This window comes from Takifugu flavidus, chromosome 14 (genome assembly GCF_003711565.1).
Source record: "Takifugu flavidus isolate HTHZ2018 chromosome 14, ASM371156v2, whole genome shotgun sequence".
In the NCBI taxonomy this organism is placed as follows: domain Eukaryota; kingdom Metazoa; phylum Chordata; class Actinopteri; order Tetraodontiformes; family Tetraodontidae; genus Takifugu; species Takifugu flavidus.
In genome coordinates this window covers 2,881,749-2,908,480 of record NC_079533.1, presented here as the reverse complement: position 1 = coordinate 2,908,480, position 26,732 = coordinate 2,881,749, and the positions used below count along the sequence as shown (strand labels likewise).

Below are 26,732 nucleotides of genomic sequence, written 5' to 3'. Positions count from 1 at the left end.
TCTTAGAAGTGAGTTTTATTGATCACAAATTGAGAGATTCCGAGAAAGAAAAACAGCCCATACTGGCTCCAAACAAATTCTACCATGTCTGAGTTTATTTCACAAATTTTCTTTAGACGATGGAGCGGGAACAATGATCAGTTACCTTAATCCGTCCTTCCCTTAAATGTCGACATTGTTTTGGTGTCGGATGACGTCTGTGATCAGAAATATCAGCAGGATAAATGATGTTTCTGACACTCTGCTTTAAAAAAAACACCCCATTTCAGCTTTATTATAACAGCATGAAATACAGTCAAAGAATTAGATTACCCAACAGCACAATGCGTTTTTTTTTAAACATGTTACAAAGCACAGCTCAAAAAGGGAACGTCCTTGCTCTTCGACTGTCCATCCTTGTCTTGTGTCTCATAATGCTGTGTCTTTCTGGAAAATAATCCCCTCTATATTTAGGCACTAATATATTTCTATGACTACTTCAACATATCTACACCTTCAAATCAATGAAAAAAAGTATTTACAAATGTTCGCACACGTAAAGAAAGGTGGAAAAGTGTCATTCCTCTCAAACGCCATGGTGACATGGTCAGAAAAATCACGAAGCCTTGATGCATAATTTAGGACAGACTTCTTTAAGGCACTTAAGAGGAATGAAAGTTGTCAAAATGAACGAAAAGAGTTTGTATCTGTGATCGTGTTAGTAAAAGCAGTCTTGATGGGTGCTCTGCAATAACCACCTACAGAGTTCTAGTGTGAGGTCTGGAGGGATCAGCTGAGAATTCCGTCTGCTCTACAATTAAGTGGAACTCTGTGATGTGGCCCTGTTCAATAGTAATGCGTCTTTTAAGAATTTATGAACCCAAACTAATAGAGATATCATGGTTTTCCTCCATGTGCACTGTTGCAGTCAGCTATAGGAATCATGTGATGTCTCTCTCTTATGGTTATGGTGGTTTTCTACAGGTCACGGCTGCAGACATCAAAGTTCCATGTTTCCAAATGAACTGCCTAATTAAGATTTGAATAAAACTGACATACAGCTGATTTCTCCACCCCCTGTGAAGGATAAACAGAGTTACAATGGATTAGGAGCTATAACTCTTTCTGATTTTGAGCGAAACTGACCTTTATAATCTGAGCAACGTTGACCACTTCTTAAACGTGCAAACGCCGGGCAGATCCTCTCTTCCATGACTGATAGTGAACTGACTGAAGTCCGCATTTAAAACATTTATTCATAGCATGTGAACAAGCTGCTTAGAAATTCTTTAAAGAGGGGACGAATAGCCAGCAGTCCCTCATCCAAATTAAACAATAATTAATAATCATCAAATATCTGGTTAAAATGTCTTGTCTTAAGCAGCGTGTTCATGTTTTAAATGATGTAAATTGTCACCTCATTTCAGTGGTACATGGAAAGAGTTTCATACTGCCTCAAAGAGGATTCATTTTTTCAACACTCTAGACAGCATTCAGAGGGAAAAAAGAACAAATATTGTATATACAATCAGAACACATGGATATATACAGACCTTGCTGTATATTCTAGTGGGAGAATGACAACTATCACAGTAACATGTTCCAAAATTGGCCCAACTGATTTAAAAACTAGATCAGTAATTGCGGTTTATTGTGGTGATAATAATAATAATAAAAAAAAAGGGTCATTTGTCCTCTGGAACAGGACAATGCATTGGAATTTAAACACAGTTTTTCTTCTTGTATTGTTTGGGTCTGGAAGATTAGCAAACTAACAAACCCTGTGTTCATCTTATTGTTATTATCATGTAATACTGACAGTATTATCTCCATCATGGACAGTAAATTCATTATATACAGGATGAAGAGTAGGCATTGAAGGACACTTGAAATGAAGAAAATGCAGCACTGATTGAGAACAGATTTGCACAACATGTGAGTGGCACTCATCAAAACCTTTACAAAATCACTATCTACAAACATGAAAATGCTTCCCAACACAGGCTGAACACATTAAATATGTAAGACCCACCATCAAGAATACTATCTTGATATGATAATACATGATTCTACTGTTCGTTTGTCTTTCGTTCTCTGATTGCAAAGACAGCTTGATGAAAATTGGTATTTTTTAAATCAACAACTAAAAAAAAACACGTTAGTATTTTACAAATATTTAAAAAAGTAAACCTTTTTCTATAGGCTTTTTAAAATATATTCCATCAAAAATAGTCTGACATATTTCAACAGTGTAAGAAATGTTTTTTGAAATGGCAGAGGGTTCGAAGCTAAATGTACAGAAGAGTACAGCGTGATGACAGACGAGTCTGGATGAAGGTCATGTCTCCTTTTCTACTCGCGCAATAATGTTTAATTTCCCTCCACCTCAGCTCAAACCAAGTGAAAACTGTGAATAACACCTGTATGAAAGACTTCAGGTACGGGAGATCAAATTTGATGCATGAATCTCAGTCCTACATGAATAATCCCAGAACACTTCCTGTGGAAACCTGTCACCTTTGGCAAACTCGAGTATTTGAATCACGTTGAGAGTTCAGAGCGTGAAGTGCGGCAACGCCCTGGTCAGACAGCACGGAGCGCAGTCCCACATGTCACCTCCTCCAGTCACCACATCGCCCTCCCCTGCCTTAGATCACAAACGATGACTTGTGTCGGAAATCACCCTACACACACACACACATACACACACACAGACCCATAATGAGGAAATTATATCAACATTTGCTGCTTTAGAAACAACGGGTAAAGTTGTTTTTTTAACCCCTTATTTCAAAATGACAATGAATATAAATACAATATCTCTCCTAGAATGTTCACTCCATATGCAAAATGGATCTAAGGGTAGACACTTTTTTCATCTTAATCTTTTCAATTGTCTGATATTTTTTTTAAAAAGTGTGTGTATGACTGGCTAATTTTGTTAAATTCACATCATCCCTCTTCAGTGGAATCAAAGACAGCTTGTTCACCTACGCACAATCATTAATTTCAACAAAATCAAGACTGTTACTTCTAATTTATTTTTAGGTTATCGGACCGTGTTGATTCAAATCAAATATAAAGCACCGCAAGCTGTCAGGGCTGTACTTTGAACTACCAACCTCATCCTCTGTCCTGACGTAGTCCACTCCATCTCCCTTAGCAGGAACCTTGTAACTGCAACACACAGGGGGTATTATGTTTGATGGATGACACGAACAGGAATTCATTGATCGGTGGGATGAAGCCTTACTTGTTCCCTGTCTGTTTTTGGCTGGAGAAGAAGCCTCGCTTGTAGGCACAGCAGATTCCCGCTGTTATGCACAAGAGCACCACCACCACCACCAGCACTCCCAGTACAATCCCGACAACGTCGATGTCATCTGTGGTTTACAAAGCACGGCTCGATCTTGCCGATTTCTTTACACACAGGATACTTGTGTCTGTGGCACACTTACAGATCTCCATCTGCTGCGGCGGACACTCGGCGTATCCTGCGTCGTTCTTCGCCCTGCAGTAGTATTCGCCTGCGTCTTCTTTTCTGACGGCGACGAATTTCTGCAATGCACGGGCACGTTCGGAATGCAGATTTATTATGATGAAATGTCATTGAGTTTTGCACACACTGACCGTGGCATGCGCTGTTTTTCAAGGACTCATATAGATTTCTGTTCATGAAATGGGCTCAAAAAAGAAATATAATCTGGGAATATTGTTTAATGAATGTGGAATGGAAAGATACAATTTAAAATACACTGTAAATAGTCAGAGAGGCCGGAAGCAGAATATATGGAAATGACTTTGGTCACAGTTAGAGGGAGCAGAAGAAGACAATCTCTGATAACAGACAAGTGATATTCCATTCCAACAGTTTTAGATACTAGAGTGGACAAAACCATGAACCGAGTTCATCCATGAAGAGATCCGATAAAACCTTCTAAGGACTAAGGAAACTGCATGGTCAAAGTAAAATCTTTGGCCTGCTCACTGTGAATCACTATGAAAATATACATTTATTGGGAAATATTTTGCCTGTGGGTTGAAGATTTCATATTAGTTTGCTTTCATTTTATGAGGCATATCAATAAAATAGATTTAAAGGATTAAAAAAAAACTTTTTAAAAAATTGTCAAATGGAATTTGATTTAAGCAACTACAATCCGGTGTAATTGAAATTGTGGGCATGGGTTGATGGGTGCAATGTCCTCAGAAGGAGTTCAGCAGAGTCAACACTCTAAAAATAACAGAAGGAGACAGTAAAGGACCCTCACGAGTTCATGAATGTAAACTCGGCGATGCGGTGTCAGACATACAGATGTACAGACTTTACATATATGCTTTGCTGCATCACGTGTTCGAGGCCAGCCTGAAGGTTGTCAGAGCGTTGGAGGTGAGAGGCAGGGCATACTGAGCTGTGTTGGAAACTGACTGAGAATTGAAGAATGTGCAAATGAGGACAGCAGATTCCCCTCGTGGCTCTCGCCCTCTCGCACCATCAACTGTCTCCCCAAAATATCTGCCCCCACCCCTGGGCGTCAGGCCACCATCCCTGCTGCCCCGCCTTTACTGCTCATGCATGTCCTTGTCCAAAACGCACGAGCCAACATACTAACCAGAGTGCCCGTTTCTGAGTTGAGCGTGTACGAGGAGTTGAAGAACTTGAGGCTGGTCTTTGGGTCATCAGGAATCTCCTCCCTGTTCTTGAACCACTGGTAGTGAGATTTAGGAAAACCTTCCTCTTCCACACAGCTAAGCTCGGCCGACTTCCCAAAAGGCACTGACTTTGGGACGCTGCATTTTGGCACCACCGGTTTAACTGCAGAGACACACGACATTTTCATCAGAGCCGCCACGGGGGGGGATCACAGTGACGCTCAAACAGGCACCTGATGGTTCATGATGCTCTGGGTATATGGCTGTTTCTGTCTCTGCATCACAGGAACTGTGCCACCAAAATATGCAGGGCTTGCTTTCTTTAGCACTGCGATTCAGAGCATATGCAGTTTCAGAGGTTTCCTCTTATAGCCCAGGACACGCCCTCGCAGCTGGGTGGGTCTGGTCATAGACACATCGCGGTCTGTATGCCAAAGGCCACTTACAACATGGTGTCATCTTACAGCATTTAGCATGTGAATCAATAAGAAAGATTTCCCTTTAAGGACATAATATTGTCCACTTTTCTTTGACCTAAAACACACACTAACATACCTCTGACAACAAGGTCAATCACAATCTCATCAAATGACTTCTGGTCATCGGCGGCAGTGACCTCACAGCGATATTTGGCCGTATCTGATCTCGTGGCGTTGGTTATCAATAACGTGGCAGGTTCTCTGATTACAGCTCTGTTCTCCAGGTCACCTATTGGAATAGAAAATAAAATAAATGAAGTGTATCATCTATACAATGAAATAGCCGTAGATGTGATCTGTTACCAGAGATCTTCTTTTCGAAGTACACATAACTCGGCCCCTCATTTGTAATCTTCTTCCATTCAATTCTGGGATTGGATGTTGAAATGGACTCAATCAGACACGATAACTCGATCTCTGCGGGACAGAGACAAAGCGATATTAACCTCAACACGCCTTTTTTTTTGCAGTTTGCGTGGAGGGTTTTGACTCGGTCGCCCTTACTGTCAAACTCATCGGTCCATGGTGAGTTATCGTTTGTTCTCAGGACCACCGCCAACACGCCGACATAGCCTGAAAAAGGAAAGAGGCCGGGCAGAGCAACGTGAGCATGAATTTTCATGATACGACGATGATCTCACACTCCATGCACAATACCAGCTGACATCCACTGATGTGCCATGCTTATTTTAAGGCTCCCCTTGAGGATGTTTGTAACACATTCATTCATCTTAAATTTCACAAACAGAATTAAGGTGCTGATAAATCTGAGTCATCCTAGTGAGGTGGTGCTTTGGCCATGGACTCTATGTTCTTGTACTGACCAGCTTCCATTTTTAGACGTGCTGATCAAACCACTGTCTGCATCTTTGATGATGGAGGTTGTTTCTATGCATAGTGGATAATTGTGCAAGGAGGCATGTACCCTTTTCAGGGCAGGCTCGCCATGCCAGTGGTTCAATCGCCTGCTGACCCCCCCACCCCCCCTCCCCTCCCTCTCTATGTCTTTTCAGGCCTGATGCTGTGGCTCATGTAGGACTAGCAGTGCAATAGCACCCCGCAAACATTTGCACTGGTATGTAGTGGAGAGATACGACCCTGTGAGGGGACACTGCTGAATCATCGGGACAAAACAAACAAAAGTAAAAGTTCAAAAGTTGCCATGCCAACCAGATCTTAAATGCAGATAAAGTGAGGACAGATGACGAAATGACGAAATAACTTTTTCAGGAAAAGAAATGATCCTTTGAAAGTCTGAAAAAGATTCAGGGGAGAGCTAAACGCTCAATTACCTATAACCAGTACTTAAAACAGTAGTTTGAGGACTTTAATTTAAAGTGTTAAGTCAATAAAAAGCTATTCCACAAAACAGATGACATGAGATGGATAGGAAATGACACTTCACACTCTGGCTTCCACTGCCATGACCTGAAGGAAGTCATCCACGCCTTCATCTCCCCCAGGATAGAGTAGCGCTGCTACAAGCTGCCCTGCTGAAGTGCTGATTGTGTCTGAATCAGCCCACAGCCTGAGATCTTTACGTGGGGCCCATGTATTTGTTCCTACACAAGGTTAAAAACCAGGTTTTGTGGTCGGCTTTGGAACAGCCTGCTCAAGGAGATAAGTCTGGCTGGGTCAGTGAATTCTTTTAAAGGTTATGCAAAACTCCCTTTTTCTGTGCTTTAGTATATATATTTGCATATCCCCAGTGCCTCCCCATCCCATAGGTGTCAGGTTCGGAAACTAAGTCAATGTTTAGAAAGATATGTAAAATGTGGAATATCTTTTATGTAACAGTGACGGTGGTTTGAATAACCCTGCCCTTGTGCTGGTCTCCTCCCATACAACCCCAGCTACCTGTGCAAGGATCTGCCATTGGGCGCCACTCACGCTTGCTCGTTGGGATTTGGAGGGTAAGTCAAACCAGCCATTCAGAGCCAGGCTGTGGAACTGGAGTCTTTACGGTCCAACTGTGCTTCCTTCAGTTTTTTTTGACCACAGCACATTACTAACATATCATTCAGACATCAAGGAACCATGTTGATGTGCGTGAAAGAATAATATGCCCCCTCTAAATCTTAAGACAGACTTTTACATGATGTACAATAAGCACATGTAAAAATATTTTGTCATCATTTTACTATTATTTAGATTAGGATAATAATAACAATAACAATAATAATAATAATAATGTGTTGTGAATGATTATTTCTATTATCTGTGCTTTATTCCTTTAAAACTTTCTTCTTCTGTTGTGAGTTTATTAATGTCTTAACTCAGCATTGCTCATTCAGGCGATCTCATCGCTCCCAAAATCCATTCATAATCTCCATTGCTGCAGAACATTAGAATCTTTGCTATCTCCTCTTCTGTATAATCATTAAACCTTATTTAATAACGCATTTAAACCGACCCCTCTTTGATCAAGTTAAGGGTGGCTCAGTTATGCTGCGGCCCATTTAGATTGCTTGGGTCCTTCCAGCAAAGAAAAGAGCTTCTTTCTGTTATTCATCTTCACCCAAACATAGATAACGTATTTGTGTGGCCAGTGGACGCAAGTGTGTAAGGTCACCTGTTAAAGCAGACGGTGTAAGCTGATTAGCCCACACTCTTTCTGGTGATCAAGACAAGACAACAGCTTGTTTCAGCTTGAGTCATGATGCTGTCTGCTGGTTAGAATTAGGTCACACCTACATAACCTCTGGGAATTTGTAGAAAGTTAAAGTTGGAAGTCTTCAGTCAGATAGCTGGCATTCACACACAGATCGAGAGTGAGGGAGCGCGAAAGAGAGAGAATTTATGAGGAACAAAAGCAACACCGTGAAATGTACTCCCAGGGGATTTAAGTTTACTTCTACAGAGCGCCAATAAAAAGTTCCCGACAACCTATAACAAGAACTTTTCCAAGTTAGAACTTGAAGATAGAATCGCAAAGGAGTAAGGAAAAGAACATTCACCTTTTTATCTGAAACTAGAGAGTCAAAACATCACCTATCCAGAGAAAGCCTGTCACCTTTTCCTGCTGCTTTCTGGGAACTATTAAAAGCTGCACACAGAGGAGACATGTTTTCCAATACGGAGCATTTCTGAGAGCTCCTGCTGCTGTCACCACACGAGTGTACAAATGTTAGGCCTCTTCTGAGAAGAGTGACAACAGGCTTTATCTATAGGCATATCTATAGGCCCTTTAAAAAAGAAAGACTAAACTCTGACTGACTCCATGTCTCCATACCAGGGTAGAAGCTCAGTTCTCTTCATCTCACTCTTTCATGTACCTGAGGAAAGAAGTTATTTTTGCTCCTTCTGAAAAAATGTGTGTGTGTGTGTGTGTGTGTGTGTGTGCGCGCGTGCTGGGCATGTCGCTGCTTATGCCTGTCTGCGTGCAAAAAATCCAAGAAAGCCTAAACACTGAAACAGAGGCTAACAATAAATAATTGCAGGTGATTTATTCAATAGAGCGACTTGCTGCATATTTCAACTCTAGTCTGACAGAGCAAATGGACAGTATTGCCCCCTTCCTTAATTCAGAGAGTATTAGTGCAGATTAGGTGCCTAAGTGAGCTGAATGTGGAGATAAAAAGCTTGAGAGGTCTGCCATGGATACAGCTGTCCAGGAAAACGCACAAAACCCTCATAATCTAAAAACCACAGCATAGTATCTTTACATTAAAACAAAAACGAGACGCTGCACAATAAAGAGTTATTTAAAATTTACATTACATTTCTAAGAAGAAACAGCTGTACTGTCCAGGGAGGTAAACGTGTGTGAGCTGTAACTCAAAAATCTCTGCTCGATCTATTAGTCTCGCTCAGTATAGGCGTTGACTTTCCAGCAGAGTCAAAGACAAATATGGAGCCCTGGTTTGATTTTTGTCTTTATGTTTGTATTTAGATTATTGTTTAAAATATAGGCAGGGATGTGGAATGTGTGTGATGTATATTAGGCCCACTGTATATATGCTGTGAAAATCACATCTTCTTTTATTTCCTGGACACAGCTGTATCAAATCTGGTAATCTGAAAATCTGCATTAAAGTTTTTTTAATCTTCCTTGCAGCTCCCAGGACAGGCGCAGGGTTTTCTTTGTAATCTTTGTAATGCCCCCATGACCTCCTCTCTCCTCCCCCAGGTTTTCCATCACTGAAGAACATACAGTGCAGAGAGGAGCTGGTATTTTTCTCAAGTCTGCACTGTGTAATGAATCCCTCCTTCCTCCCGTTGTTCCCCTGGGAGACCGCGTTCGTTTGCTGTACTGCAGCTCCGTGAATCCAGAGAGGTGAGCCTGGGATCATAAATAGAAAGATTCAATTAAACAGCCTCGTGATATTCCCTGTGGAACACCTCCGCCTTGTGCCCGTGGAGATTCCCACGCCCCTCTGGAAGCTCAGACATCAAAGTATACTTTTACACCCAGTTCTGCCTCATATCAACCAGTTGCTGTTTAGAAACGCTTCACGTATTTACATGCTGCTCCATCTGCACAGTCTGCGCATATAAACTGGCTTTTCCAGAACAATATCACCAATACAGCTGTTAAGTTTATTATTCTTTTATTTTTTATTCTCTTGTCTACTATTGTGAAGGTTAGGTTTCATCAATCTGCATAAATGAGCAGTGTCACTTTAAAAATGTGAGGTTGATCCATGGTTTTCTTTGTAGGCTAACAGAAATGACCAGCCTGCTGCAGGCCAGTGAGTCCTATCATCTCTGACATCGCCAAGGCTATGGCCTCCAGATGATTTATTTTTTAGCACCTACAATATACTGTGGACACACATTTTCACTGCTCGAGCATAATCTCTGGGTCCAGTCAGCATGTGCATCCCAACACACGTGTAAAGCACACAGCACATGCTATATATGCACCGCCTGTAGCTTTGGTTACATGCATAACATGCCCCAGATACCCCTGATGCATATTCAGCACAGCTTTTTCTACTGAAATAAATTTGTAGGGAAACAACAAAGAAGCAAGCACAAGCAAATCAAACTCAGTGAAGAAAATGATGAGGGAATCCCGACATGGGACCCCAGCCATGTGATTGACTCTCTGAATGGATGTACGTGACAATACATGATAGACAATATCAAAATAATGCTGTCTTTTCCTTTACATCATGGTCTGGACAGAAGCCGTCATGCTGTACTGCTGTACGTGTGAGTTGAAGTGGATATAAACTTGTTCTCACACAATCTAGGTGAGTGTTTCTAGCTGTGCATACGACGGCTGAGACTCGGCGCTCAAAAGTTCAGCATGAGCCTGAAGCAGAGAATACCCAAGTAAAAAATGAGTAATTTCCAAGGAAGAAGCTGAAAAAATAAATCTCTTCCAAATATAGTAAGACAATTTTATCATACTGAATTCCCCCAAAATGTACACAGCTACTGTTGTAGTTCAATGAAGTTGTCACTAATAAAGAAATGGAAAATGATTGATTATTGATTTCTATATAGTAACTGCATTTTAATTCATGGGAAACACTAATTTGCTTGTGACTTTGCTCTATGATGTCAGCTGGGACACAAAGCCTGACAAATTAAATCATAAGAGCATCACATATTACCATAAGCTTCTTTCTGAGAGACGATTACAGCTGGATCCTAGACAAAGTGTGCCGCGTTGCTCCAGTTCCCATAGCGATTTTCTAATATTTCCATAGTAACTAGTTCTTTCGCTGCATTACTTCCTCCTCCTCCCACTGGAGACCAGCACTGAGACAGGCTCCCTCCTGCTTTCGGGGGTGTGGTGGAGAAAGTAGCTCAAATGTGGTGACCTCAGATGTGTTGTTCTAACAACAGTGAAGGACAACTTTTAGGGCTGGGCTGGTGGATCGGGCTGCAGATCGACCCCCAATGTATTATCACAGCTGTGATCGTCCCCTCACACTCCTCAGGTCTTCTTCCACTTCTCTGTTTGTGCTCAGAGTCAGAGAAACCATCCACGCTATAAAATAAATTGATTGTAAGTTAATATTTTAAAAAGTGTCATTGTTAAATGATTGCAGCTTCTTGAACGTAGCTTTTAGTCTTCCTGATGCATAAGAAGGTATCTCTGGAGAGTTGAGGAAGCCGTCCAGAGACTTTTACAAGATTTGTAGACAGTGCTTTTGGCTCTTTAATATACTGACTCTTTAAAACAAAAAGAACTGTGAAAAGAATATGCCCCATTGTCATTAATAAAATAAGCCGTAGTTGCAGGACAGTGCCTGTGTTGTAGTGGAAAAGCATGGATTTGGATTATCACAGAGGACCTATTCACGAGATAAAACAAACATGGCAGTAGGTTGGGGTGGAATAATCTCTGTATTTGATCCACTAGGGAAATCCCACTACTGCTTTGAGGAAAAGAATTTGTTTGAAGTTCATGAAAACATGATCTAAGATAGCAGTACAAAGTTTTATTTTCTATTTGGTGGTCTTCGTCTATTTTACTTTTACAGATAAATCCATTTTTTGAATGAAAACTGCTGTAAGAGAAGGGAAAACAACACGCAGTCCCTTTAAAGCAATAAAAAAGCCTACCTTATAAAGAGTGTGTAATGATCTGTCAGCTGCTAAGTGAAAGTCCCTACCTTTAAGGACCCAGAGCACTGTATGTAAGATATGTAGCTATATTAAACCTGCTTATAAATGTATCTCGTGCTGGACAGGGTGTGGAGTGCTCTGTGAAGTTCATAATTTAAAATCATGGCAGTATTTGGGTCATGGATTGAAATAGTCATGTAGCAGCTTCTTAAATTGTGACATTGAATTATGGAAATTTAAAAGTAATATGAGTCAGTTCATGACTGATGGTGAAATGAATGTTTTTGTAAAATTCATCAGCATGGAAGAACTCAAAAAACAGAGCAACAGACATTGACATATGAAATAAATTGTTATTCTTAAATTACACTCAAGGAATGAGAACAATTGCAACTTGCAACAGATGCTTTTGCAGCTGCACAAGAATACTAATATACACAACCCTGCTGATGTGACTCAAATTTAACAAACATGACAAGTTTTGAAGTTCTTGGTGCCTGTGTGCATTCTAGTTGCTATGGAGATTAGTTGTCTTCCCTCTACATGTTGACAGGTATCATCATGCATTAATAGATGTGCTTATAACACATCAGCTACTCTGTTCAAAGTTTTCTATTCATGCGTGAGGACCGCACCACCAGCGAGATAGTATTTATATGCAGCATTTGAGGAGAGCTGAGGTCAGTACCAGGAACCAGATGTAAAATGAGAGGCCTAACCCACTCTGGACAACATTGCTTATTTGAAATGTGTCACATGCTTTATCTTTATTTCATAGCACCTTTCGTACAAGGAGGGTAACGTAAAGTGTCGAACAGGTTAAAGGTTAAAAGACATTTACATACAATCGCAAGCATACGCTCTTTAAAACGTGATACATATAAATATATATAGTGCACTGAGGAACCAGGTGAGGAAACATTACGGAGCTGGTCTGGTTGGCCACAACTCCTCCGTGAGACATAATTCGATATCACAATTTAGTGAGGGCGAGTCGACTTAATACTGTAAAAGATATTAGGAAATGAAAATATCAAAGAACTACAATAAACTTAAAATAACAAAATTAAAAATGAAGTAAAACCTGGTGAAGGTGAAAAAGACAAGACAATGTTAAATGATGACACCTCAAAAATTAGGGCTAAGAGTCTGAACTTAGTTGTGGACTCAGATAAACTTGTTCTTTTGGATAATCCTGGTATCAGGAGTTCATTCAAATGCATCCTATCTTTTCCAGGTGTATACAAACGCGGCTCAACTGTCCCCACAAGGGCTTCTTATGTATTCATTTATTCCACATTTACATATGTGCCTGCTGCAGGGCCTGATCTGTGAGCCTGGTGAGACTGGGGCAACCCATGTGCCTTGCTGCTGGTCAGCCCTCTGATCCGGGCAGGGTCAGAGTCTTGGCCTGAGCCAATGAGAGGATGCAGGGGGAAAATGCGGGGGGTGGCCGGGGTAAGGGAGGAGCTGATGGTGTCACTGAATGCCTGGGAACCTGTCACTTTGTGTCAGCGTTAGCCTCTACATCTGGCCTGCACTCACTTTCACCTCAAGCAAAGTATGCCTAACTCGTAGGACTGGACCACAGAGTAAGAACAGCAACTTTCACTCTTCCACCTTATTCACAGTGGCGTTCGCTTACCATGGTGCCTGCAGACCATCACTTCACATCACCAGAATCTCTGAATTCCAATTTAATTCAAGCATTTCTATTTTAAAGAGTCCTACCATCAAAATATAAAAAGAAAAGAAAACCCGAGCAGTTATAATAAATGCTTTCAGGCTGTTCGCTGCATAATGTTGTTTTATTTCCTTCCACTGCTGCAATATATAAAGCCACAACAAATTATTTTAAAAAGGGAAAATAATTATTATATTCTCCATGTGTATAGAAAATGATGAAAATCAATGTTTCAGTAAAATTCATGCAAAACTTGAGGTAAATCTGCTTCTACGACTATAATGGCATTAATAATGAGTGTTTGAGCTTGCATTAAAATATCAGTCATTCATTTATCAAAGCTGTAAGATAATCATATCTGGCCCGCTGTACGAAAATAGTACTGTTGTGTTCACAGCACACATACATGCCAATGGAGACCTTTGTTTTGTGACACAGTTTCAGGCGGCAAGAGGGAATGAATGCTTCATTAATCAGAACAATAGTGGATGTTTGACCTAGGAGCGCACAGTTATCATGGACAGCCTGTGGAAATATAGACTGGAGATGATGACACTATATATATATAAATATATACAAACAATCCTAATTTAAGGATAATCAATGTGTCAAATTTTACACGAGCTGTGAGTCTTTAAAATATTAAGAAATCAAAAAAAAATTAAAACAACATTCTCAAAGCCTGAGGAGGGAAAACACCTTGAAGAGACCACAATCCATCACACACACACACACACACACACACACACACACACACACACACACACACACACACACACACAAGCGTGCAGAGGCAAATTAGGCCCTATAATCATGGGCATGAAATTGTGGGTGGAGCTCTGTCTAATTCAAATAGTGAATTTACCTCCTCACAAAAGATGCTCAATATCCATTTTTAAGCTAGTTAAATCAGAGGATCAAGCAGAAGATCAAGCCCCACGTAACGGATACAGTATATTCAAATTTGTCCCTTTTCTCCACAGTGTCGCCTCTAAGTTTTAAAAGAGAAGGAAGGCTGCGAATGGAGATAAATGAGCACCAGTTCCAACTGCAAGCTGCAGCTTAACAATGTGCAGCACTGTGCTAATATTCTCCAAAGAGTTAAACAAAGAAATGTTTAACATATAAACGCCTGGTCACTTATATTTAGTATCAGCATCGGTCTCTGTCTCAGACCCTCTCCGGCAAAACATGTGAGCAGAGGTAGCTTTGGTTGCCTTCTCCCAGGCAACCGTCAAATACTGCAAGCAAAGACTGATGAAATAATTGGCCATTCATTTTTCCAGCTCGGTCATCCTCTTGAGGGAGACAGCAACGTGGCTTCGGCAAAACAGATCGAAACAGAAGGCCACAAGGGTGAGCGGGCCTCCCCTGGCTCAGCTCACTGTTATGCGAGCAATCTGACATCCAACACATGCTGGATGTCCAAATGAATTGTTGAGCTCATGGTGGCAGCTTTAAGGAGGTCTAACAGAAGGGGATAAGGGCTTATTCAACTTACTAACACAGTTTTTTAGGATATAGTCCCAATCCCATCCCCTGCTTGGATTGGAACCACTTCTGTGTGAAAGCACACGACGCTCGGTGCCAGAATTAGCTCGTCACCACGCTCCGCACAGATGGCATCAGCGGCGCTCATTGCAAATGCTTCGCATTCTAGTCCATGCTGTCCGACCCGTTCCTTAATCCTAATTAGGAATGCAATTTCCACACGGGCCTTTTTCAAGCATGATGAAAATAAACATTTATATGGCACACCTTCAGCGTGATCTAACTTTGTATGATTCCAACAGTTCAATGATGGTCATATCAGCCGATTAGCAGAGTAGCTTCTATAGATACTGCTTAATAAATTGCTGTATGTCCTCTGTGAGCGTCAACATTCATCAGATCATTAGCCAATGATACATACACGCAAATCTCTGGATAACCTTCTGACGCCTGTCCGTTAAACCTCACATTAAAACCTCCCCCACAACTTTACACATGATGCTTAGTTACATGATACCAACAGATACCAAGTTAATCAGCATGCTGGGGTGTGTAAATGAGCCTTTTTGACCAGCCAGCATTTCCTTTACCTGATAATGCTCGTTTGTCTGGTGATAGTGGGGCCAGATGAGCCCTGTTGCCACAGCCTGCAGAGGCAGCCAATCACTGCCAAGTGTGTGGATGGTGTGTGTGGCTGGCCACAATGAGCTAAGGCCCAACTGACAAGTGAACAATAACAGAACAGCACACAGCAGACATATGTTGACTTAACAGGTCCAAAAGGTTTAATGTGCCTCACTTCCTGCGTGCTCCAAGGATGGGTGCTGTTGGCTAAAAAGAGCTGAATTGAAAATGGGCAGCTTTTCGCGACAAATGTAGCTTCTTATACGATTGTTGACATCTTTTGTAATGCAGAGAATTGCAATATTAAAAAGACACAGCAAGAGTGCGGACAAATGCACTCATATCTGAAACTGAGCTGTTGCATGTTTCCGGCACTCTGAGGGATAATGTGTGAGATAGCAGCAGGAAGCTTTATAAAGTCTTTATAATCAGGCCTCCCAGCAGTACTCAGCTCAGTCGTGATGATTCTATCACTTCTGAAACAGCAGGCAGAGCTGTTCCCAGACCTTCTACAGTCTAAATGCCTTTTACTGTTTTTTTTAAGAAACATAATCATCCTGTTTAAAGGACAGCTGGAAATAATGTATTTGATTTTAGATGAATCGCTGGTGGAGAAAACAATGAACTTTATAATAAAGCTACTTTCATGTGGGCCATAACTTAAGATATACAATTCAGTTTTTACTTTGTATTTTCATGATTTTGAACAGTTTCGTTAGACATTTATGTATGTAATTTCAAATTCTATAAGCTATTAAACAAGTTAATCAGAAAACAGACCAGGTTAAATTGTACATTTTTAATTGAAATTAAATAGAAAAAGGTGTGTGTGTGTGTGTGTGTGCGTGTGTGTGTGAGATGTCACAGGCTAACTGAGCTGGCAGAGATGAGGGATTTGCTAAATATTCAACATCACACAACAGTTTGATACTATTGAAAGCAGGAGGATTTAATATCCCACATTTTTTCTACGTGTGTGAGTAGCTGTTTAAGAAATAATTGGAATAGCTGAGATATCGAACTGAGCAGCTCTCGAGCACAAATCTGCCAACAAGCTGCCCCCGCAGACAACAAATGTGCAGAAAAGCACACTCATGTCTGCGTAGGCTGACAGAGAATGTTGCTGAAACAACAGCTGAGCAGAGAAACCATCTGAGGGTCCTGCTGCTGACCCCCCACCCCTCCATGGAGCCACGCTTCCATCACCTGCTCACGGAGGAATCCTTGATGAGTTTCCGTGGGAAATACCAGACAAAGGCACAAAGGCACGAGACAGCCAAATGAGCCCCAACCCTCACACACACACTTGCACTTCTATCTTTGAAAGGACTCTCGTAGACATACTACATTCCCCAGCACCTCACCATCACAACTAAATTCCAGACCTTAACTCTAGCCCAGCCTAGCCCAACCTTAACCCGGTTCCAACCTTAAACTTAAAAGCAAGTCTGAACCCCCGAATAGACCTTTTGAAGCTGTGAGGGCCGGCCACATTGGCCCTCAAGGCATAACATGTACAAGAACAAACATACACACACTCTATGTGTGTATGTTTGAAAAGTGTCCAACCCTTAAAACAACTTTTAAAAAATATATATTTTATGGTAAAGCAGAAGACAGCTGGTGACCTCAGTCACCCGATACATCTTTATCATCAGTCAATGCTTTGCTTATTACACACACACACACACACACACACACACACACACCACACACACACACACACACACACACACACACACACGATGGCAATAAAGGTTAAAGCCATACACAGAAACAACACAATTCAATTACAAGTCTTTAGAAAAACAGGAATATTTGACTAAGAAGATTACAGTGTACTTCCTGGTGCTAACACGCAACGTAAGAGAAAAATGTCCTGCACACATCTGGCACCGAGTTTACCAAGGAAATCAAATCTCTGTCTTATTTTTACTGTCCAAATCTCGCAGAGAACGCAGATAGTTTGGGAATGATTTGGATGTGAGTGAGACATTAGTCAGAGCAAAGAAAACATTTCGTTAATTAGAAACAGGAGTCATCAGCCTGCCAGTAAGAAGCATCTAGACTGTGCTAAATTTTCTGGTGTGTGCTCTGCAGGCTGGCCCATGACAGATCATGTCTCGGTCAGCTTAAATACATCATCTCAACATAGAAACAACAGTATTAATACATTTCCATCCAGGAAGGATCCCATACTGGGATCGGGCTGAGGCCCAGCACCGTGCAACGGTCATTCAGGGCTCATCCCTCAACGCAGACATGAATGTCTCACTGAACAATGCTCAGAACTGCCCAAGAGGAAGCTGACCACAGATGTGAGCGCTGATGATCTTGAGTGTTGATGATTTGAGTTAAAACTGTACGCTCGCTCGGTTCTGCATGAGCGACCGCGGTGAGGAAAGGACATTGGCGGGGTGGGGGTGTAAGTCGGGGATTCACTGCACCGTGCACTGGCCGGCCGGAGTGTGTACAGAGATGCTCTCTGGCACTGAGATGTAGGATCCCTCTGAAACTGGGAGAAATCTCATGAAAGTGCAGCACCATCGTTCTGATTCTACTCAGAATGGGCCAGAACCAGTGGCTGTGTGGGACCCCTGCTGTGCCGAACCTGGGAAGAGTGGCGGGTGCACAAGTCAGTGGGCTGTTGCATGTTCACCGCGCACACATGTAATCCCAGGCCTGGCGTGTGGACCATATAGACTTTACCATAGCGGACTAAAGAGCTTTTGTTCTCCTGTTTTCTGCTGTTGTTTTATTTTTTCACAATAAATTATTTGTTGCTCTTTGCTTTTGTATGTTGAATATTTTAGGAAGTACACATCTGTGCTCTCCAGATCCTCGGCTTCTAGAACATAACTCTCGGATGTAGCTTTGTTTAAAGTGAGACGAGGAGGACAAGAAGCAGATCCGCAGCTCATCAAGACACAAGACAGGTGCAACCAGAATGTCTGGGGATCGTTTCAGATTTCCGAACCCAAACCCACAGGAAGCTCCGTCTCTGTGAACATTTCTTTATTCGCCTTCATTCATCTTCCTCTTACCAGCAACTCAACCTACCTTCCACGCATTACAAAAAAAAGAGAATCGAATTTAAATTATGCATCCAACATGTAGACACGTACAAGAGTTGCATATTTTAAAACATCGAATGTCTTTGATGCATATTGACTGAGACAATAATCTGTTTAGTTAATAAAATAATCAGATATGTTGGAACGCACAAAATAAGGTGTTTCACATTAGCTCTTGCACAATTCTTTTAAACTGAAAATCCCACCAAATTCCTTACACTATATGCTCACACGAGGAGTTTCAGTAGGATCCTGACTTCAGAAGCAGAGGAATTCTCGGGGAGGAAAACCACAGCGTAGATAAGATGGTCATTTTGGGACTGACTCTTACAGGATATGAGGTCTGATGTGGAGGAACTGGTCATTTAATTTAATTGCAATCTTCAAAGAATTCAGGAAAGCTCTTGACACAGATGGGCTGTGGAACCTCATCAACATTTAGCCCCATTCCGAAGTCTTCTGATTATCTTCATTAAACCTGTCACTGCCTGGGAATCAGTTATTTAGTCTCATTTAGTCTCTACAAACATTTTGGAGCTTAAATTGTCAGGGCCCACTCATTTGGAGTGACCTGTTACAGTGATGACCGGCGCCTGAGAAACCTCTGAGTCACACTGAAATCTACCCAAACCGCCCTTTCCCCCGATTGCTTTCTATGACACACATGCAAAGACTCCTATACTGAAGCCCAGACGGGGCCACAGACTCTGTTACAAGCTCGCCACCTATGTCAGGCATCCTGACAAATATCTGAAGCACGTACTTACTGAAAATATGCCCTCGCACACATGTGGCAGTGGCACAATGTGCACGGAGCCTCTACATGATTCAGAGCGGAGCATAAAAGCACGGGTGATCCAAGCATTCATGATTGATTCTGACAGAATCAAGAAATTCCATTAATGCTCAGGGATATCAACCATTTACACTCTCTTTAAGTATTTATTCTTGTTCCTCGGTAAGACCCTTTGAACAGAACAGCTCTCTGTTCAACTGATTAACAAGTTTTACAAGAACTTTTAAAGAAGAAATTATGGTTCTTAGGATCACGCTGCAGCCTGGACTACTGCGTGAACATGTTGTTTGCTAAAATATAGGTTGGTAAGAAGTAATAGAGCAACCAGAGGGGACAGACCTCACACCATATGGGCAGATGATCTGGTTACAATATGCTAGCTTGTTTTGACTGCTCAGCTGTAGGCATTCTGACAGAACAGAGGGTGCTCCATGGCAGCAGTGCTTCTCAGCATAGCTCAGCATAGCTTTTGTTGTGCACAAAAAAAGGCTCTGATTATGCAAAGGGACAGTAGTCACGGAGCTTTTTTCAAGTCGCTTTTTACCACTCAGGTCACTTACATTCAAAGTCTGCATTGGCACATTCACCCCATTGATAGAGGTGGCCTCAGAGTAGCATTAGCTTAGGATGAACGTTCTCAAACAAGGAGTATGAGTCAAATTCAGTATTGGGCATGTAAGTAGGTGTGTATGTATGTATGACCTGGAAACCACTGACCTTTGTGTTAATATAGGGACAATTCTACACCCGAGTTTCAGTTGGTCACTGCTCATATGAATAAATCAAAGTTTAATGCGCTGGCTGAAGTTTCTCCTATGCTTAAAGTATTTCAGTCTCTATTTCGCAATAATGTTTCTCTGAGTCTCCAACTTGTTGTAGTTTCATACGTAATAAAATATCATGGGATTTTTTGTCTAAACACAGGGTGATAATTTAATTTAAGTTACTATTTCTATGTACCAAATACCAATTATTACCAGATATCAATGTGAGCAGCTAAATAGCCTCATTTTAAGATGGCAAATACATATTCTGATTCATTTAAGACCTTTTATGAAGTTTTTTGTGCATAGAAAATAACATGGCAGGTGCATCCAGAGCACAACGCTGCAGCCTGACAGTAACCTGGAGGTGGTGAACATGGTGAATAGAGGTGTGGAAACATAATTACAGGCTACCAGATATAACAAAAAGTGCTTCAGGCATGAATCCTTCTCATTAACAGGGAAGGTTCCTGTGGTCAAAAATAACAAGCACTTTACCAGCCCTTTACCTCCAATGCGAAAAGCTGCAATCACAGGAGACTGATTCATTCAGAACAAGAACAGATTAAACCTCAGATACAGAAAAAAGGGAAAAAAGAACCTGTTCTTCTCAAACTCAAAAACACTGCTGCCTCTCACCCACTCTGAATCAGAAATAGAAATGCTCTTAAACACATTACTTCTCGAGCTGACTTTAATATTTTAGCTGGATATTTTAACTCACTTCCATTTGGGTTCTGTGTTATCATTTCTTTAAGCCCCCTGCGGATGACTTATCGCCACTTTTCCACAAAGCTAATAACGGTGCTGCTTGAGACAGAATATGAGTTGTCCACACAGTGAATATTTTTTAATGGTGGGCTCAGTGCTTTATGATGATCAAACACCTGAGGTTGTCAGATGACTACTGCCTTGTGGCTATTTTTAGGCAGTAATTGCCCTTTTGTTACAGCCTGGTAAACAAAGATGAATGTAGAACGATTATCTGGTCATGACTCTCAGTGGGAGCGCAGCCTCCAGCTTTTTCCTCTCATAGCAGCACAGCCACACGTACCTCACTGTCACGTCATTAATGAACCCTATAATTATTTCACTAAGCTGACACTGTCCCAATGTTTGATCAATGCTGGTCTCTTCTGACCTATTGATGGTCTCCGGTGGTGTCCTGCGCACAAATGAGCATGAGCGCTTCTGTGGCGCTTCCTCCCTCCAGGGGCCACGTGATCACAGATAGAGATCATCAAGCAGGAATTCTCTCTTGGCGCCTTAAGCTCAGAAGTCCAAAAAAGAGGCGGAACGGATGGTATTCTTCATCTGCAGCCTAAACAACCAACCATAATTCTCTGTAAACATGCATTGAACCTGATTTTTGCGACTGACACGGATCATTTCTTCACGGAACCCTCCCTTTTGTGGGTCTCTAATTAGGAATTTGACTCTCGGGAGGGAGCCCTGTTCCATAACAACATGACTAAAATAGTTTCATACATGTTTTTTAGCACAAAATGTGGAGGCTGAGCCTAGTTTCAGATGAAGGTCTTATTGGCAATTGAAGCGTGCACAATTACAAAACTTGAGCACTTCCCAGAATCTGCTGAAAAACAGGACAAATGCAGAACAGAAATTCTCTGCGTGAGCTTAAAACAGGCTTACTTTTTCACAAATGTACCGTCACACCCAGCTGAGCTTCCTTCAACCCCCCCTCCCTTTCTCTGACCTCAGCCAGCCCATCCACAGGATCCTTTTTATCTCTCAGGAAAACAGGTGGTTATGATTGTAAGGCCGAGCACATATGATGGAGGTTCCTGCCTCCATGTGTTTTCTGTTTGGAATGCTGCATTTGCTAACACGCACTCAGGTTTGGGAGGGACACAGCAGATATTTCTGGTTACGCCTGTGACGCTGATCAAAACACCACCACCCACGCCTGCTCAGCTGTTTCAGGTCATTCCACAGTTTAACTATATCCCACGACCTGCTGTTGCTCTGATATCTGCACGAGTGAACAAAATGTCGTTCTAATGAAAATGTTGCCCAGTTTTAACGTGAACGACAAAAGTTCAAATGGATCGTATTCACATTATTAGTGGTGTGAATATTTCAGAAAAGTATGAACTATATTCTCTTTATTCAAGTCAAAAAGGAAATTAATTAATTTAGGAAAATGGTGAAATATGTGGATCAATAGAGAGAGATTATGTGTTGACTAATTCTTAACATTTTTCAAATTCTAAGAAAATCCATTTGTCCTTCAGCCACATGCGTTTAAGTCCACAAAAGCCAAATTTCCTTTCTCACGTGAGGATTTATTATTTATGTATTTTGAACACCATTTATGTTACTTGATTAAGATGGTTTTATATTTTTAGCTGAATACATATTTACTAAAAAAAAGAAAAGAAACCAACACGCAGTTAATCCCAGCATGATTTTCACTTATATAACACAAACATGAATTTGAATACAATATCTGCTTTGGAACAGACCCAGCTGTACTCCATGTTCATGGGTTTTAACACTTACGTTGTGAGTGGTCCTTCTAAACAAGGTGTTTTTTTGCAGGCACCTCTGAGAGACAGGAGAGAACGACTCTGGACTCCAAACTGTAAATGCTCTGCCGTGAGGGAGGCTTTCCTGTTTGTCTTTCCCAGTTAACTCTGCCATTTCTGTCTCTGCAGTAAAATGTCACTGTGTGTGACTTGCCCACGGGCCTGTGGATGCCATTCAGTAAGTGTTCCAAACATTTGCTCACGAGCTTTGGGTGTGTAGAGAAACATCTGACAACACACAGCTCCTGGGGGAGCCGCTCTCCACAGTTATCTCGGGGTGCACCGAATTCTGCCATGACAATCAGCTATGGCGGATATGCCCAACCAGGACAAACGTGTCGACACTCAAAGCAGTCAAAGAGTGCCCTGGCTAGCATCAGCCAATAGACATTTGACTTATGTGAGGTGGATGCAGCGGCTCCACGACAAAACACACGAGACGACCACTTCCTCCCATATCTTATCCAGTCAGATAAACATGATTTACGTTGACAGCAGGACAGAGATATCTCTAAAATGAGGTTTGCCCTTTTTTACTAGGCTGTATATACTTTGCCTGCTTCAAAAGCTAAGATCCTCTGACCATTTTTAATTCAAAATATGTAAAATAAAATACTAAATTCGGTGTCAAGGATTGAAGCAGATGTGTGTATTAATATCTAAAACATTTAAAACATGCCAAATATTTAGGTCATGCGGAGTATTTTGACACGTCCCCGTGCGTACACCTTAGTAGGAAGCACATTAAGTGACAAGGTTGGTAAAGTCAGCACTGGAACATTATAATGCATTTCATTAAATGAGAATGCACTCTGCCGTGTACTTAAAATAACAATGGAGCTCACATCTTGCTGTCAGATGACTGAGCTGATATTTCTATGCACGGCCATGCTAGGTTTAACCTTCACTTGGAATGGTGGCGCTGACATGCCCATTAAGGAAGCTGCACTCGTTACTAAAGAATGTCATTAATTAAAAATAACGATATCGCACATGCACGGAAATGTAACTAAGTCAACGCGCTCACCGCTTTCTAAATTTCATCCCGTACTTTGGAACATAAAAACATCGTGGCAGAGTTTCCAAAATACAAAAAGGCCTTCTAATTAAAGATGGTGCCTAATAATACTAATAAGCACCAATAGCCTAAAGGGGTCATCCAGCACGGGGCCCCGGGCAGCTTTGGTCTCGTCAGATTAGTCCTGTATTTAAAGACAGTGGTGACTCTGGCTGAGAGTCAGTCAGCCACATGGTTAAACCCTCTCCATGCAAGACAAAAGACATTCTTAAATCTGTGCCAGCTCACTGCCCACCCCCAAAAATTGCCAATTGTTCTGCTCCCAAGCTCCATCGCAGCTTTTCTCAGGGCCTAACCTAACCCTAACATCATTACTGACTTTCAAATGTTATCAGCGAAAGGAAAAAAATACAAATGAGCCCATAGCCTAAAGACGTGTCAAGAGAGACAGTGTTGATAGAGCAGCAACAGATTTCACCACTGCTTTTCCTAATTAAGGCAAAGAGAATGAGCCTATTCACGCACACCGATCACACAAGCTCCTCGTGTCTCTACACTTGCTTTGATCAGACTTCTAAAACCATCCTTCCAGAATTCTCCAATCCTTCAATTCAGTACAGTTTTTCAATTTTGTGAACAAAAATTGAACACACGCACACAAACAGCTTCCACCAAACACTGCCATCGCTTGGATGAACCCACGTGTCAATAGAACCATTTCTTGTTTGTGAGAGAAGATGCAACAAAAACAGTTCGGTAGACTGACGTCAAAGTCAACGCAACATTCTCACAACACGGTCTTTATGCACTTCCATTGCGAGACAGCCTGAAAGAGCTGAAGGAGCTATAAAACTTATCAACAGGAACAATAGTTGACGGCTCTACCCAACACAGACCAGGTGATGGAAGGATGAGTTGGGGTTAAATGAAATTAAATTAAACCATTAGGACAGAACACTGGTTTTATCTGGGATGGAAAGAGGGAACAGTCACTATAATGTTGCTACAGGTTCCAGCGCTCTGGTTGGAGCACAAGCAACAAGTACGTGCGTGTGCGCGCGTGTGCATGTGCGCGTGTGCATGTGCGTGCGTGTGTGTTTGTGCAGTATTTATATATACGCGTCTTCATCAAATGTTCACAGTAAATATTTGTTTTCAATTATCGTTAAACATAAATAAAGCATTTGTAAAAAAATATTCGCATCTTTACATTGACATAAAGGTAAATAATTATAATAATAATAATAATAATTGTTATTATTATTATTTATGTACACAAAAAACACCGCAACCCATCGTCATTAGCTGGGGGAAGGTGGGGGGTTGTGCTGCCGGGCAGAGCGCAGCGGAGGTGGGGGACACTGACCGGCCTGGTGGCTCCTCCAGCGGACAGCCCGCTCCACTACCCCGCAGGGCTGGAAAACCGTTACTCCGCATCACTTCTTCCCAAATCTCTCCTCCAGAACAGCCTAAAGGGTCATCGCACCCCGGCTGCGGGGCGACCTGAAAGCCCGCCCGGTTCCAAAACCGGGAGCCATCTGGCCAAACTTCACAACGTCAAACTTTTCCACGAGAAGAACGAGGAAGAATTACGCGCTGGATTAAGCGGAGTGTTTGATTCAAATCTGCCCTGCTAAGCTAACATGTTGCATCCACACACTTCAGTGGTTCCCAAACATAAACTGAGCGAAAACAGAAGGAGAATCGCTTCGTCCAAGCAGCTCAGGTCAAACACTCTCCTCTTAAAGTTGAAGCAGAATGGCGACGATTTGCGTTTGGATAAGAGAACAATTAATCCCTGGATGCCTTTTTACTTTCCGACTGTCCGATCGGACTGTGTCTGGAGTTTACCGTTAGTTGCCAGATTGGGTTTCTTCTGGCGCACCAACTCGTTTTACAGCAACGCTGCGCGTCAACGCCGGCAAACAGAGGCAGAACTATCTAAACACGGACGAGCGCAAATTCTGAGAGAACTCAACAGCTTTTGGTAGGTTTGAGTACTTACAGTGAGTTGAGAGGAGAGTCAGGAGACAAGCCAGACGTGTTCTCGCCATCTTGGTCTTGATGCAATGTTGGCTTGGACCGGACGTACATGCGCAAAGTACCGACGAGCTTTGGCGTGGATGGAGAGAGGGAGAGAGACTTAAACAGCCAATGAGAAGGAGAAAAGAGAGAGAGGGGAGGGAGGGGGAGACGGGGGGGAGGGGGGATGGGTGCATATATTATGTTTCCATGGCTACCGAAAGCATCGCTCACGTAGACGAGAATTTATAGTTGACACAATGTGGGAGGTTTTTTAATACAGGCAGCAGCTGGAAATCACTGAAGGCTTTTATGTTTGGATAGAAGCAGCAACGCTGCATCTCCACCTTTCTTACTTTATTCAAAATCTCTTTTAAACATTGCGAGTGGTGAGCTAGAGGTCACAGAAATAGCACTTTTGTGTCCCAACCAGCTTTAGCGTCAGTGGAATATAACACATTTTTCAGGCAACAATTAAAGGAAACAAGTATATATTGTAAGGTTGGACATGTTTATTTATACAAATCAATTTTATACACAGTTTATATAGATACAGCCTGTAATCTGATACCTGTAAACCAGATACTGAACACAGAAGGACAGAAGGACACACAGGGAGGAGGGGGAAGACAAAGCAGAGGTGACGGACAGATGACGTGAGGTCGGTCAGGATGGCAGAGAGACACAGGTGAGACACACAAGATGGACACATCCAAACACTCCGGATCCCAGGTCAGAGACGTACTCTGGACTTTTGCCTTCGCTGAACGCAGATTTACATTTGTCAGGACATGTGATGAATCCTGAATGTCTTCAACACGTGGCGCCATTTTTACTTTTTATAATAAGATTATAGTGCTCTTTGTGCGCTGCATGAAAATGGAAGATGTAATGTTTGCTGAAGAAATAATGAAAACGCTGATTATGTCTAAATTTAGAATTCTGTCTAATTATGCTGCTCCTGTATGGATTTGCATTATATAACGCATGTAAATCAGAAATTCAAGGGAGATTAAACCACTTTGTTGTGGTGGGGTTCATCTCTGCAGGTTTATGTCGCTGCCTGATGTTTCA

At 41.8% G+C, this 26,732-nt stretch overlaps 1 protein-coding gene across 1 annotated transcript; it reads right to left on the bottom strand.

The window, feature by feature from the left end:
* Window positions 1–25,772, bottom strand: LOC130538091 (junctional adhesion molecule 3B-like). The gene is made up of 9 exons (XM_057055338.1): window positions 25,642–25,772; window positions 5,616–5,684; window positions 5,415–5,528; window positions 5,188–5,340; window positions 4,593–4,795; window positions 3,438–3,537; window positions 3,233–3,362; window positions 3,102–3,156; window positions 1–2,663 (listed from the first exon to the last, which is right to left on the bottom strand). Exons 1-9 carry the CDS (start codon window positions 25,688–25,690, stop codon window positions 2,628–2,630), a joined length of 909 nt encoding a protein of 302 aa, XP_056911318.1. The 5' UTR covers window positions 25,691–25,772; the 3' UTR covers window positions 1–2,627.
* Window positions 25,773–26,732: the final 960 nt, after the last annotated feature.

Coding starts and splice junctions, on each gene's coding strand:
- LOC130538091 (XM_057055338.1), bottom strand. CDS start 25,690: ATGGCGAGAACACGTCTGGCTTGTCTCCTGACTCTCCTCTCAACTCAC. Junction 5,529..5,615: donor ATGGACCGATGAGTTTGACA/GTAAGGGCGACC, acceptor TCTGTCCCGCAG/AGATCGAGTTATCGTGTCTG. Junction 3,157..3,232: donor CAAAAACAGACAGGGAACAA/GTAAGGCTTCAT, acceptor TGTGTGTTGCAG/TTACAAGGTTCCTGCTAAGG.